Here is a 13379-nt window from a genome sequence, read left to right on the forward strand (position 1 = left end):
GGGCTTGTGGCGAGTAGCATGCGCGGGCCAACGCACCCACGTGTTCTTTCCTGCCGCGCGCGCCATCCGGTTATCATCTGCATGCGCGGTCAACTGGGAGGGAGTTCCGAGCGCAGCCCGGTACTGGCCGCCGCCGCCGAGTACTGCGCCGACGTTGACTGGTCTGGATTGACTTGGTGCCACCGGCTTTTCTGACTTGGCTAAGCACCGATGTAACTTCATAAGAAAATGATCGCAGGTACCAAAATTCAAAAGTATTTTTAATCCTTAAGTTTCTCGCCCATGGGCTCGGTGGCCGGAAATTATACGCGGCCAATTAAATAACGTTGTTCGTTTATGGTTTTATTGTGTTTTCGGCCTGTATATACCTCCTATAACTGTGTCAATTTCGTGCTGTGCAGAGACGGACCCTGCAGGCCGTCTCGGTGTTCCATTGACATTGACGCTGAAGGAATTGATGCACTTTTGCCCGCCACCGGCTCCCCTTTTAGAGCAATATTCTACGTTGCCTTTATCGAATCAATTTGTGCTCATTGTTTCCGTTCATGTTTCGTCCATTTTCAAGCGGCAGGTGGTAGATAGACTTCCAGGTGGCTTCGGTGGCTTCGGGTGGCCATTCCAATGGTCATCCAAAAATGGGGGCACAGCGCACTGCCGGCGCAGTGCCCCTCTGAACACTTTGCACCTGACATCTGACCTGGACCGACCTGTCATGCTGTGGTGCAATTGTGCGGGGTGTGCGCCCTCGCCATCGCTGTCTTCCGAGCTCTACATCTGACTGGGCGCCGGGGGACGTCACGTGACCGCGGGTCTCCCGGGTAGCCGGGGGTCAAGGGTCGGCCGCTAAGGCGGCGGCAGGGACCCGACGCTCGCAGGCGCCAGTCGGTCCTTGGGCGAGTCGGGGGAAGTGTACGCTGCGCTCTCTTACACATGCATCTGGCTATTGCCGGCGCAGTGCTCCCCTGATCATCTGGCATCTGACCTGGACCGACGTGGTGACGGCGCTGAGGATCTGGTAGACGTTCTCGCCGGGCGAGCCCGCGTTCGGCTGGAACGGCGCCAACATGTAGTTGAGCCCCAGCAGCGGGATCAGAATCAGGGTGGCACGCACCGCGCGCCACGAGTTGTTGTGCTCTTCGTTGCCTGGCAACAGGGATCGACGCGAGTGAGCGGCTAGTTGGGTGAAGGAGTCCTTTTGTGAGCGGGTCTTCAGATAGCTGGTGTTGGCATCAAGCATCAGGAAACAGGAACCACTCAGTCCATCCTGGAGCTTAGCTGGTTTATTGTAGATTAGGTACTTAGTAGCTGTGGAAACATCCAAGTTGATACCGTCTGGAAGTCGAATTACGCTAGTTTATACCCATCATGAGATTGATGTGCGCCGATCTACACACTACGTAGAACGGCGTACATTAGTACAATGCAGAACGGCGTACACTAGTACACTGCAGAGGCGTACATCAGTACACTGTAGAGCGGCATAGAACGCCAAGACGCCCTACCTGCAACACCGCGACATGTCCCCATTTGAATGGCACAGGGAAGTATGTAGAACAGCGCCATCACACGTGGCACGCACATCACGTGCTCTTGTTCGCAATGCATATGCGATACTGATCCACTCATGGACAGATATTCGAAAAACTGTTCGCATATTGACCCAAACTACTTACCCAATGTACCTATGCTTGGGGTGATTGTGGGGTATTGCAGAAGCAATGTTCGGGGTTTTGCTTTACGATGCGTTTGATATCTCAAAGTTGATGCTCGAACCCAACGCATTAAAACTGCAATGGTACACATGTAAAACTCCCCCGTATTACATTGATCCTCAAGAATCCGATGCTTGCGGTGAATGGGCAAATCGCATCATCTTTTTCGCTTTTCGTACCACGCACCTGGAATTGAAATTCACATGGTGCCATAGCATGTAGTCGGACATCTAGTCTTGAATACCCACAACGCTTCCATCTGAACTAATTTTCAGCTAAGTTGCTAATTGAACCTCAAACACCCAACGAAAGCTTCATTTACCTTAATTTATGTCTTCGCTCAAACTTTCATCAAAGGACCCATTTAAAACCGTCAAACGCGTTTTTGCTTTACCCTCAGTAGCCTCCTTTTCCTCTGCAACTACAGCTAAGGAGTCCCAGGAACGTAACTATTACTCGCCCTCTTGACCCCGAGGTCCTTCCCTGTGCTCATATGTGCTGAACACTACTTGTAAGTAAAGTTTTGCGGACTGAAAATACGCCTCCGGTCCGGAACGCCCAACTTCAGTAATTTACTGCGTTCATTGGTGCACCTACCAGCACGAGATTATCCTTGGGCTGATTGTGATGAGTTAGTGAACGGGGTGATGGAATGGACTGGGCGTACCCCGTGGTATAAGACTGAGATAGCGTGTGAGATGAGGGGAAAAATATATGGGGTAGCTGGTTAGGCACTAGGCGATAAGACGCTGGGTTCTGGAACACGGGGTCTGGGTTCGGTTCCTGCTGAAGGGTCACTCCGCTGGACCCTGTTTCCAGTAATGTGCACCACAAGTATGAACATTTTGACGTCGCGCACGCCATGTGTCTGATCTGCCCCGCAGCAACAGACAAAGCATTTCGGTGCTTGGGATGAATGCTCCCGTGCACAACAAAGTGCATCTACGCCTGGAAAACCGAGCCCTAAATTGGTCTGTTGCTCGGACCCAAGCTGTCCGCGGACCGGTTTAATCCAACAGACCTCCCAGCGTCTGCAGAGACCGGACACTAGTGGTAGCAGAGACCGGACGCCACCATCTCCTGCAGCAGCGATGGGCTACTGGGAGAGTCTAGCGAGATGACTGACCTGGAGCGGCGCGCAGTTTCCGCACCAGGATCCAGACGATGCGCACGAGGAAGATGAAGTTGGTCACCATGGAGGTACAGACGGGTGCCGACAGCAGCCAGCGGTACACAGACTCCTCCATCCAGCACCTGTCGACACCGGCCGAGGTTAGCGTTGCCTTGGGGCGGTACGGCACCCCGGGTCGGCTGGGTCAGCGGTACGTGACTGCCCGCGGCGGTACGGCGCCCCGGATCGGGCTGGGTCAGCAGTCTGCGTCTGCCTGGGAACGGTACGGCGCCCCGGGTCGGTCTGGGTCAGTAGTCTGCGGCTACCTGAAAACGGTACGGCGCCCCGGGTCGGCTGGGTCAGCGGTACGTGGCTGCCCGCGGCGGTACGGCGCCCCGGGTCGGTCTGGGTCAGCAGTCTGCGGCTGCCCGGCCGCCTCCAGTGACCTGCCTCGGACAGTGCTTCCGATTCTTGCGCGAGTTCTTCAGCGAGGACGTGGCGTGAGGCATTTCAGGAATCGATGTATTGTTCAACAGGCATTAGCCGTAGGAGCAGTCAGCAAAAGTTGAACCAAGTGGTTACACTGGACCATCAATGGCGTGCCTCCTTTACTCTCTTCCATGCATCTGCCCACAAGGCGTCACGCCGCTCATAAACGTCCTCCAGTTTGGTGAAGGTGGTCGAAAGCTAAACGCGTGGGCTTCAATTCGGCTCGAGCTACGCCAATGTCAACTTGAACCTTGCGTCATCACACAGAGCAGACGGACGACGGCGGCGCAACTCACTTCAACAGCACGGAGCTGCTGACTTCGCTCAACGAAACACATTAAATGTACTCGCCTACGAATGAGGTCGAACCAAGAGACTTGCAAACTTATCAGAAACTAGGCTGCTGTGAAACTCCGCAAGCTTTGCTAAGTTCAGAACAAGTTCTAGAATGTGTTCAAAGAATACTCAACCTTGTCGCAGATTGCATATTTTCCATCACGTGCCTGCAGCTTGATAACTTCCGTCAACTTTTGTAAATCACTATACACATAAATACACGGGCGGATGACCTCAGGTGAAGTGGACGGAGCCATTCACGACCAACCATGCTGTTTTCCATCCCGTGCCGTGCCGTGCCGTGCCCTGCTCTGCTCTGCTATGCTCTGCTCTGCTCTGCCTTGCTCTGCTCTGTTCTGCCCTGCCCTGCCCTGTCCTGCCCTGCCCTGCCCTGTCCTGCCCTGCCCTGCCCTGCCCTGCCCTGCCCTGCCCTGCCCTGCCCTGCCCTGCCCTGCCCTGCCCTGCTCTGCTCTGCTATTCTCTGTCCTGTCCTGTCCTGTCCTGTCCTGTCCTGTCCTGTCCTGTCCTACTCTTCCCTATCCTGTCCTGTCCTGGCATGTCCTGTCCCGCCGTGCCCTGCGCTATCCTGTCCTGTCCGGTCTGCTCTGCCGGCTGGTCGGCAATATCGCCGCCGGCTGGATCTCGGGGGCCGTCAGCGCTAGCTCGAGTTCAGCGCAGCGGGCGACGAGACATGTTTCATACGACAGAGACGGAAGGCTTTCAATAACGCGGAGGCTGCGATGGAAATGGAAAACCGTGCTCAAGTGCCGCGATATTTTCGACTTATGCGGCCCATATCCCCTTACAAGCAGGCCCAAACAATCCGCGGGCCGTACTCGGTTTGCTGGGAGCGCATTTCAGCGATATTGCCTGTGAAACCGGATGGTGCGTGGAAAGTCGAAAACTCAACAGTACAAACTTCAGAATGTAGGATAAATCTAAAGCTGTTGGTGCATAAACAAGGACTCGCGGTTTACACAGCTGAGAGATCAATGTGTCAACAGCGACCACGAAACGGTTTCATATCCTGGCAGGTAACGGGGAATTCAATGTGATGTGGTGTGTTACAGGAGGCCAGTACACACAAACACATGCAAAAGACATGATTGGCATTACATATGAGCCCATATTGCAGACTGCAATGATCCACGACATTCTATGGACTCTATATACGCATTTTACTGACGAGAAGACGGCGGGGAGACGGTGAAGACGGTAACCACGGTCTTGGCAACAATGCAATCGTGCAACTGCAAATGAAAACAAGATTACTGGTTGCTGAGGCAAGTGTGCGCCAAATATTTTAAATGAAAAACTATATATATATATATATATATATATATATATATATATATATATATATATATATATATGCAGCAATTTGCCATGATTGCTCGCTGTCGACTTATTGCTGGCTAAATCTGAAGCAATATCGTAGTTTCCGTCCCCATTTCTTCACAAAAAGCAGCAATCAACCTCGGCGACAGGCAGACAGTGAAGCAGTCTTAGGCCTCTGATGTCAATCGTACTCGATGAGAGGCAGACAGTGAAGCAGTCATAGGCTCCTGGCGTCATTAAGCCCCGGCAGCAAGCAGGCAGTGAAGCGGTCCTCGGCCCCTGGCGTTAGTCGCACTCGATGACAAGCAGACAGTGAAGCAGTCCTCGACTTCTGGCGTCAGTCGTACTCGATGAAAGGCAGACAGTGAAGCAGTCCTCGACTTCTGGCGTCAGTCGTACTCGATGACAGGCAGGTAGTGAAGCAGTCCAAAGCCTCTGGCGTCAGTCGCACCCGAAGGCAGGCAGGTAGTGAAGCAGTCCTCGGCGCCTGACGTCCGTCAATCTCGATGGCAGCGCAGCCCGCGCCGCTCCGAGGAGCTCGTTGGCCCCGGCTCTCATCAGCGGCATGTAGCTGCCCCACGAGGACGACGCGCCCGTCCCGCTTATCGAAGATGCTTAGCAAACGGCTGACACGCGCGGACACGCCGTGTCAACCGTTTTTCTTCCCCCTCAGTCCCCTAGTCTCCACGTCCCTGGGAGAGGGGAGAGAACACTTGTAGGCAGATTGGACGGCCAGGTTAGATCACGGCAGAGAAGAGGAGAGCGGACAGCTGTAGACACAGGAAATTTACCTGATTTGACCAAGGAAGGCCTTAAGCTCTTGAAGAGGCTATTTTCGGCGTAAAATTCATACAGCAGGGATGATCAAGTTAAGTGATGACAGAACGGAAGGGAGGGACAGCTGCAGATGATAGTGGTAGGGTCGCATGGTCTCATTGTCGGAGGCGGGAGGGCGTTTTGGACGGCGACCATCGGTGAAACAGGAGACCTCAATGTGACGTACTTCCAGCCCTGGATCCATCACTAGACAGGACGCGACGACGGCGACGATACGGTAACGCCGTTGACCAGGCAACAATAGGACAGCGGGATCCATTCACAGGGCTTCTGGAACGGCTCTTCGAATTTCCGGCGCGTCGGGCGTATGGCCGCCTGCCTCTTGCCCAGGCTTGAAGCAGAGAAAATGTAACTCCATTCAGACTGCGGAAGGCTATTTTCGGTGCTTCCTTTTCAGTCAACGGCCATGGGCTAATAGGGTCCAATGCTGTTTTCTCCGGCAGTGCAGGGAGCCTCCGTCCCCCCCCCCCCTCTCACTGAGCCCGTGGTTTCCACTCCGCTGGCCTCAGGTCAACAGCACGGTCAATGTGAGTCATGTAATTGAGGACGTGGAATAAACGAGTTCCCTGCAAGCGTTGTAATGTACCCGGATCCAGCACCTCAACAGGTGCGCTAGCTATCCTTCCTGGAGGAGCTACTGACAGTCGCAACCGTGCCCAATATTCACGCACGTCGACTGCGGGAAGGAGTCTGTATGGGCTTACACTACTGGGCTTCCCCAGCACATCGACGCAGGGCCGAACTCATTACTCAGGCATCCACAAGATACCCACGAGCCGGTCGTAGGAAAATCCAGGACAGATAACAGCCATCGGGATTACCAAGAGCATTACAGATCCTCCACTCGGAAAGCTGCTCGTTGCTGGTGGTATCAGCGGAGGTTTGTGGGTGTCATGGGGGACGGTGAGTATCGTGGGTGCCGTGGGTATCTGTGTCCGCCACAAAGTACCCAGCGATGCCGGTGGCCGGCGGTAAGTAGTGACTGCTGGGTGTGTGGGTGCCGGTAGAGTCCTAGCAGTACCGGCACGCGTTGGCATCCGCTCACAGGGCTGGGCCACCACACTGTAGCGGGTGGAGCGTGAGGGATAGCTTTCACAGGGTCGCTGCCAGCAGGCATGAGGTGGGGCTCTATTTTTTGGGAGAGAGGCCAAGATGCCCATCCTCGACCACGAACGTTGTTGTTTACACTTCGGATGCCTGCCGATGGCAGCGGCGCGTGCTCCCAGGTCAGACGGTCGCTGTGTGGGGGTAAAGCTCGCGGTCAATAGCCACCTGAGTTGGGATGGCGATCGGGCGTGTAATTACAAAGCCATCGCAGAAGCGGCCAACTTGCGCCGACAGTGCGTCGGAGCAGAACTCAACACCGGTAAGCTGCTCACGCTCATAAAGGTCTACTGGTAAGCGACACATCTACTTTACTAAAACGGCAACCGCCTGAATTAGTAACAATCGCATCTTCACAGTGTCTCCGATACTCTTTATAAAGAGCCCAAGAATGAGGTGAAAGCATGTCTCGAGTGAAGACAGATTGGTAAATGACGGAGATTTGACAGAGAGGGTGGCACCTTCTTCAAAGCCATTTCAACGTAGCCTCAAACAAACACGTTCTAAACATTCTATGACACCACTGCTAAATGAGTGCATAAACGAAGACCGTGCGACATGTGACTGGTCGTACACGAATTCCAAAGAATATTTCCACGGCTCAAAACGCACAGATAGTCCAACACATCTAGACCGGAAATGTGGGAAAGACAGTGGTTAGGTCAATACAAGAACCGCCTCGACAGTTCAAATGCTCGCTTTAGTCACGGCACGATTCCAAAAACGACTAAAACCCATCTGTATTCAATGAAGACTAACCGGCCTGCAGACGAGAAAGCAATACTGATTTGTAACGGCTGGTGTGGTCGCAGCACCAGCGCAGCATCACCCAAGCGCAGCACCAGCAGGGCGATATGACGCGGTTACGGCTTAGATTTTACTGAATGTGGCACCAGAGATTATCTGATGCATTGAATCCACTTCGCACAATATCAATTCCCGCTGACTTCCGGGTCCCGAAATATGTCTGTGGTGTTTTCATCGGTGGAGCTGACATTGGTATGTTCTTAGGGTTACATCTACCACAATAATACATGGAGTATTAGCAACGTATCTGTGCTCGGGATTGTTAAGATTTGTATAATGGAACTAAAAAAATAAAATCTACCTAGATCAGTCCACAAAGGGGTGAACAAGTGAAATGAGTCGAAAGGCATTGCTTTAGCTTCGCATAGTGTTTGTTCTTAACTTTTTATTTTGCACTTGATACCCTTTTTACCGAAGATAAGGTATATCTTTTTACAAAGATAAGGTCTGAGGGCACAAGCGTCCAAAGAGCCTTTCCATGGTTAGAAATGGCTCTTTTCACACATTTTCGTATCCAGGCATCACCAAAATGGGATGGTGTTCTGCCAACTGCTGTGTGGCACTAATGTACTTACAATTGCTCAGATTTTTACAAATTGGTATTGGTGGTTATTTGAAGCGCTGAAACCACCCCGTACAGCATTAGATCTGTCAGACCTACGGGTAATCGCAGGATAAACGTGAACTGTGTTGAATGGAATTCACCGACGTTGAATGAATCTGAAATAAGTATATATATATGTATATATATATATATATATATGTCTATCTATCTATCTATCTATCTATCTATCTATCCATCTATCTATCTATCTATCTATCTATCTATCTATCTATCTATATCTATATCTATACCTATATCAGAAATAACTAACCAGTGATACGCCACACCGCTTCCAAAAACTAGAGGAATATCGCAACAAATCAAGTCTCATAACAAAAGTATCCCGATCCTATTTTGCATGGATGTAAGAAAGCTTACCACAGTGTACCACTGCGGGACGGAATTGCAGCGTGCCAAACGGCTCTAGACCAACGCATCGTTAAACACTCAGGCAGAACACGCGCTGAAAATTATTGAGAAAGGTTTAGGGTACCACGGCCGTAACCTGGGGTTAAGCGCAGCGCACTTTATGCTTACTGAAGGCTAAGAAACAGGCTCGAAATTGCAAATAAATTTTGCGTGCACGTTTTGGCAGCGTGGGAATCAGAGTTCGATCACAAATCGGACCTACAAAAGTTAGCTTATTTTAGATACATCGACGATGTGTTTGGAGCATGGCTGCATGGATGGAAGGCATCACAACAGTATCATAGAGTTGCAGACAGCACGCGCCCAAAAACTCAACCTGACATTCGTTATTCTGAAACCGACATATAATTCTTAGGCGTGATTTTAAGACTGACAGATGCCCATATCCAACATGATTGGTTCCCAAAACCATCCAACAGCAAAAGTTACCCCCCCCCCCCCCCCATTTTCATCAGAATGCCTTTACCTCACCGAGAATGCCGTGCCTTTAAGACTAGATATGCGGTTGAAGAGAATCAGTAATGGTAAAAATAATACTCTCCGGCATAGGCGAGAGAGCTGAAAGCGAGGTTAAATCAAGACTGGCGTTTGAAGTGCCAGCAGGCCTCCCCATGCAACTGCCTAGAACTTAAATACCTGTTCTAAGCAAAAGGTCACTGGTGTCAAATTAAGGTCAGTGACCTGATTTGATCTTTAGAAGGCCATCATGATTAAAAGCTTATCAGACTGTTTTATTTTTCTAATCTGAACACGCATGAATCATGACGCTAGCTGGTGCGTTCCTAAAACAATGTGTTGGTCTGGGCCATTTCAGGTCAGTGGTCAACTCTGTCCTTTTAGAAGCCCATGGAAGATGGCTGTTGTGGTCCCTGCTGTGCAGAAATTCGAAGCATGCATAAAAAATTAGCACTCAAAGCAAGATCTCCAGTAAAAAGCAGATGGGCTTTGACCTCAGTCTGGCCTTTGTACCTCACCCTAGTCCAAACAAAACTGTTGCAATCCTAAATTGCATTGTTTTTCATATGAGAAACTATATCAGGGATGTATGGCTTTGTCCAACACTCTGTTGTTGCATTAGATTGATAGATTACCTAAAAATTGCCCTCGCTGACAGCCACGGCCTGATTTTGACCTGCCAAAGGCAAGCGACCTCACACGGTGCATCGAATTGTTTATACCGAAATACTTATTATTTGATTGCCAACAGCTATGCAAAGTTTGGTGTGACTACGCCGCACCGTTCGGAATTTTTTTCTTCTTCAAAAAACATCGGGCTGTCAAATTGACCCCTCATCCGACCATGCGATAAACCACCGAGTTTGGGCACGCTGCGGCTCCAGAGCGTGGGGGTGACGCGGAATCCCGCCCACTGTCTGACGGCAGCTGACGGCCAGACCGTGTCTGGGACGGCGATACCGCCCCTCCCCAGCGCCGAGGGGGGGGGGGGGGGGTGACGCGGAAGCCCGCCCACGGTCTGACGGCAACTGACGGCCAGGCCGTGTCTGGGAAGGCGATACAGGGCCTCGGACGGCAGCACCGGACACCATTCGTCATTACCTTGGCCATTGCCTCGACCGACGCGGAACAATGCCTGCCAGCCAGGCGGCGCGCTGCCGCCACCGGTCGCGCCCACGCGCCGGCATCGGGCGCGTCCGCCGACAATGCGCAATTAATACAGCTGACGGCCATTCCCTATAACGCGCGCGCTGGCCTCTGTCGCCGACCGCGCCGTCTCCGATTTCCTCCAGGTCGTCGTGACGCACACGAGGGACCTCCCAGTCAAGGTTCGTGCGTCATTCGTCGACGTCTATGCGTGGATCGTCACTGGATCGGACGCTATACGCACGTGTTCTCACTGGAAAGAGTGTCACTGCCTTTTAACAGGTTCATCGAAGTCCTACCATTGCGTACCACTGTCACGTAGCCTGCAGCGTCCATTCCTTGCAAGGTCCCGACGTGCCCTCCACATTGTCACCCGGCGAAAACCGCTGGCATTTTCGTGGCCGCAGAAGGCGCCGCCACCTGCCCGCCGTCGGGTTGGGTCCCGGTCGGCCCCCAGCGTGCGCTCACTATGCAGCGGCTGCGGAGAGCCGGGGCCCCCGGAACAAAGCGAGCGCGCGCGCCGCCGCTCTTGAGGCGCCGTTCCGTCTCCAATCACGTCGAGTGGCCGGCAAAAAGCGTCTTCGTTCGTCGATAAAAGACAATCGGGAGCCGGTCGCGGCCTTTGTGCGAGCCCGCCGGGCCTGAACGGCGCGCGCGCTGGCCGCGCGCTTGCGATTGGTTCCAGCCGGCGCCGGGCACGCGCCGCCCAGGGAGGCCACACCGGCAGCGGCGCCGGCAATCGCTCCGAGAGGCGCCGCACGGCAGCCGCCGCCGCTGACGAGGCCGGACGCGGCCAAGCCGGCGTCCCCGTTCAGCCGGAAAGTCGCTGTCCGACTGCGACGCCTCATCGCCCGACGCCGGATGCCACTTGCCGAGATGGCTTGCGGCACGTAGGAGATGGTGGGCGGCGCTGTAACCTGCCAGCGTCTCGGAAGGTCTCTGCTCAGACGCGATTGGCCGCTTTGAGAGTGAGAGCTCACGCGCAGGTTGGGTAGCAACGTCACTGGGTCCACCTATGCTCGAGAGAGTTCACCTTCGTTGGTAATGGCAGAGATCGAGAAAGCCTTGCACGCTTTGGCCTCACTCTTCCGTCTCCTTAGGTGCTCTCCATCCAACACCCCCGACGCCCGCCGTCTGACATGCCTCGGCGTCGGAGCTCTTCGGGGACCCGTCCATCCTCGACAGCTCCCAGGATGGGGCTGTGTGGGGGGGGGGGGGGGGGACATACGACACATTCAGCTACTGGGACTATATGGCGTTGTCTGCTTCTCATTGTGCGTTTCCCTCACCTATGCGGCCCGCTCCGCGTCTCGCCAGAGGTACGGGGAGTCGAACGGCCTGCATCTGGTGTTCCAGACGCGCAGCATAGGGAATCGAACCGCCTTTCTCTGGTGTTTCAGACGCGTAGGTTAGGAATCGAACCGCCTTTCTCTGGTGTCCCGAACTCGCAGCTTAACCACCACACTGCCCGTATCCAAGCGTCGAGCCCATGATTTGGCAGAAAGGTTGAACGGGACGTCCATCCGATGCATGTACACCGTAGGATATAGATAGAAAGTCACGACCACGACCGTAAAAGGATATAGAACGATCGAGTTTCCAAGGCTGTAAGCGATTAGTTTTTGGTTTACTTCGCCGGCGGTTATTTTAAGCATGATGGCGTTGACGCGGACGAGGCAGAGAACAAAGCCCTAATCGGTCGATGTAGGTATTTTCAATGGCCGAGCCGGCTGAGCACTTCAAAGGTAACAAGCATAAACAGACTTGATTACGGATTGACGCAGGCTTTTATAAGCATATTTTTACAATGTCGGACTGAGCAAACTAGATTCGGATATTTGAAACTTAAAAAAGCCGGATGGAAGGCATCTTAGATTCATGCAGCTGGGCTGAGCTGATCAGAACTCTAACAGTTAACCTGTAAAGTGCTCTGCTGCTTGTGTCTACGCACGTTTCACAACCTCTCAAATCAACATCAGGCGTGACTCCGTCGGCCTCTCCCAGTTGGGACGGTCCTCAACTCGCCACGGCGCGGCTCGCTGCCGCTCTCTTAGGCGATTGGTCCGTGTCGGGTCTGAGCGAGAGGCCCGCCGAGTCCGGCCAGGAGCCGGGACAGCTCCAGCGCGACAGCGGTGGGCTCAGCTCGCGCTACTATCGTGTTCACGCCGTCAGAGCGTCGTTAGCGAGTTGGACAAGTAAAACAGCATGATAGCAGGCGATACCTGGTCTCTGCTGTTAAGCTATGTAGTCATCAGATAAGGAATTAATTTCGGAGCACAGGTGCGGATGGAAGGCCTGTCGGAAGATTACCATGTTACCGGGTTTGGCTATACGAGGAAGGCTAAATGCAAAAGGATAAGTTACGCCGGCGGATAAGGCCGTCACTAAGTAAACAATGCTAGCAGGCAGTTGATGCAGGCAGGACTCAGGGAGCTGGGCAGCTGAACAGAACCACTGAAGCACTCACCATTTGGTCTCCTTTGGGTACATGCCGCGCACGACGCCGTAGATGGAGATGAAGATGGCCGGCACCACCCAGCCGACCAAGTATAGCCACTTCATCAGCTTGCCCTCCGTCACGAACGCCACGGCCAGCAGCGTGTGCAGGTACAGTCCTGCGGAGACGCGGTCGCGTCAGCTCGTCGGCGTCCCTGCGTGCTGAAGCACGTCGCGTGGGATAGCTCTCGCCGACACCCGACAAGTCCCGCGTCGTGACGGCCCCCGCGTCGTCTACCGAAGAGCACGGGCTCAAAGCCCGTCGGTGCTAGTTTCACTGCACCAGTATCGCAGGCATGACAGCGGCTAAACGAATGACCTCAGTTTAACACTGGCGTACGTCGGTACCAATCAACTGGCAGCGTTAGACGTGGCGTCCGCCTCCGATCATCGTCAGGAACCCGGCATGTCAGGTCTCTGACATGTGCTATGTAGTCACTAGATAAGGAATTAATTTTGGAACACGGGTGGGGATGGAAAGCCCATCAGAAGACTGCCATCTTACTGGGTTTGT

General features: G+C 53.4%; 1 protein-coding gene across 1 annotated transcript in view; it reads right to left on the reverse strand.

Annotated features, from left to right (window-relative positions):
* The window catches only part of LOC119096559 (calcitonin receptor), a 151871-nt gene that overhangs the window by 29725 nt on the left and 108767 nt on the right, over positions 1-13379 (reverse strand). The window contains exons 9-11 of the mRNA XM_037219464.1: positions 12837-12984; positions 2839-2966; positions 983-1143 (exon numbers count right to left, since the gene is read on the reverse strand). Of these exons, the coding sequence (XP_037075359.1) occupies positions 983-1143; positions 2839-2966; positions 12837-12984 (437 nt within the window). The remainder of the gene's footprint in view (positions 1-982; positions 1144-2838; positions 2967-12836; positions 12985-13379) is intronic.

Source organism: Pollicipes pollicipes, unplaced genomic scaffold (genome assembly GCF_011947565.3).
Source record: "Pollicipes pollicipes isolate AB1234 unplaced genomic scaffold, Ppol_2.1 Scaffold_4295;HRSCAF=5057_pilon_pilon_pilon, whole genome shotgun sequence".
Taxonomy (NCBI): domain Eukaryota; kingdom Metazoa; phylum Arthropoda; class Thecostraca; order Pollicipedomorpha; family Pollicipedidae; genus Pollicipes; species Pollicipes pollicipes.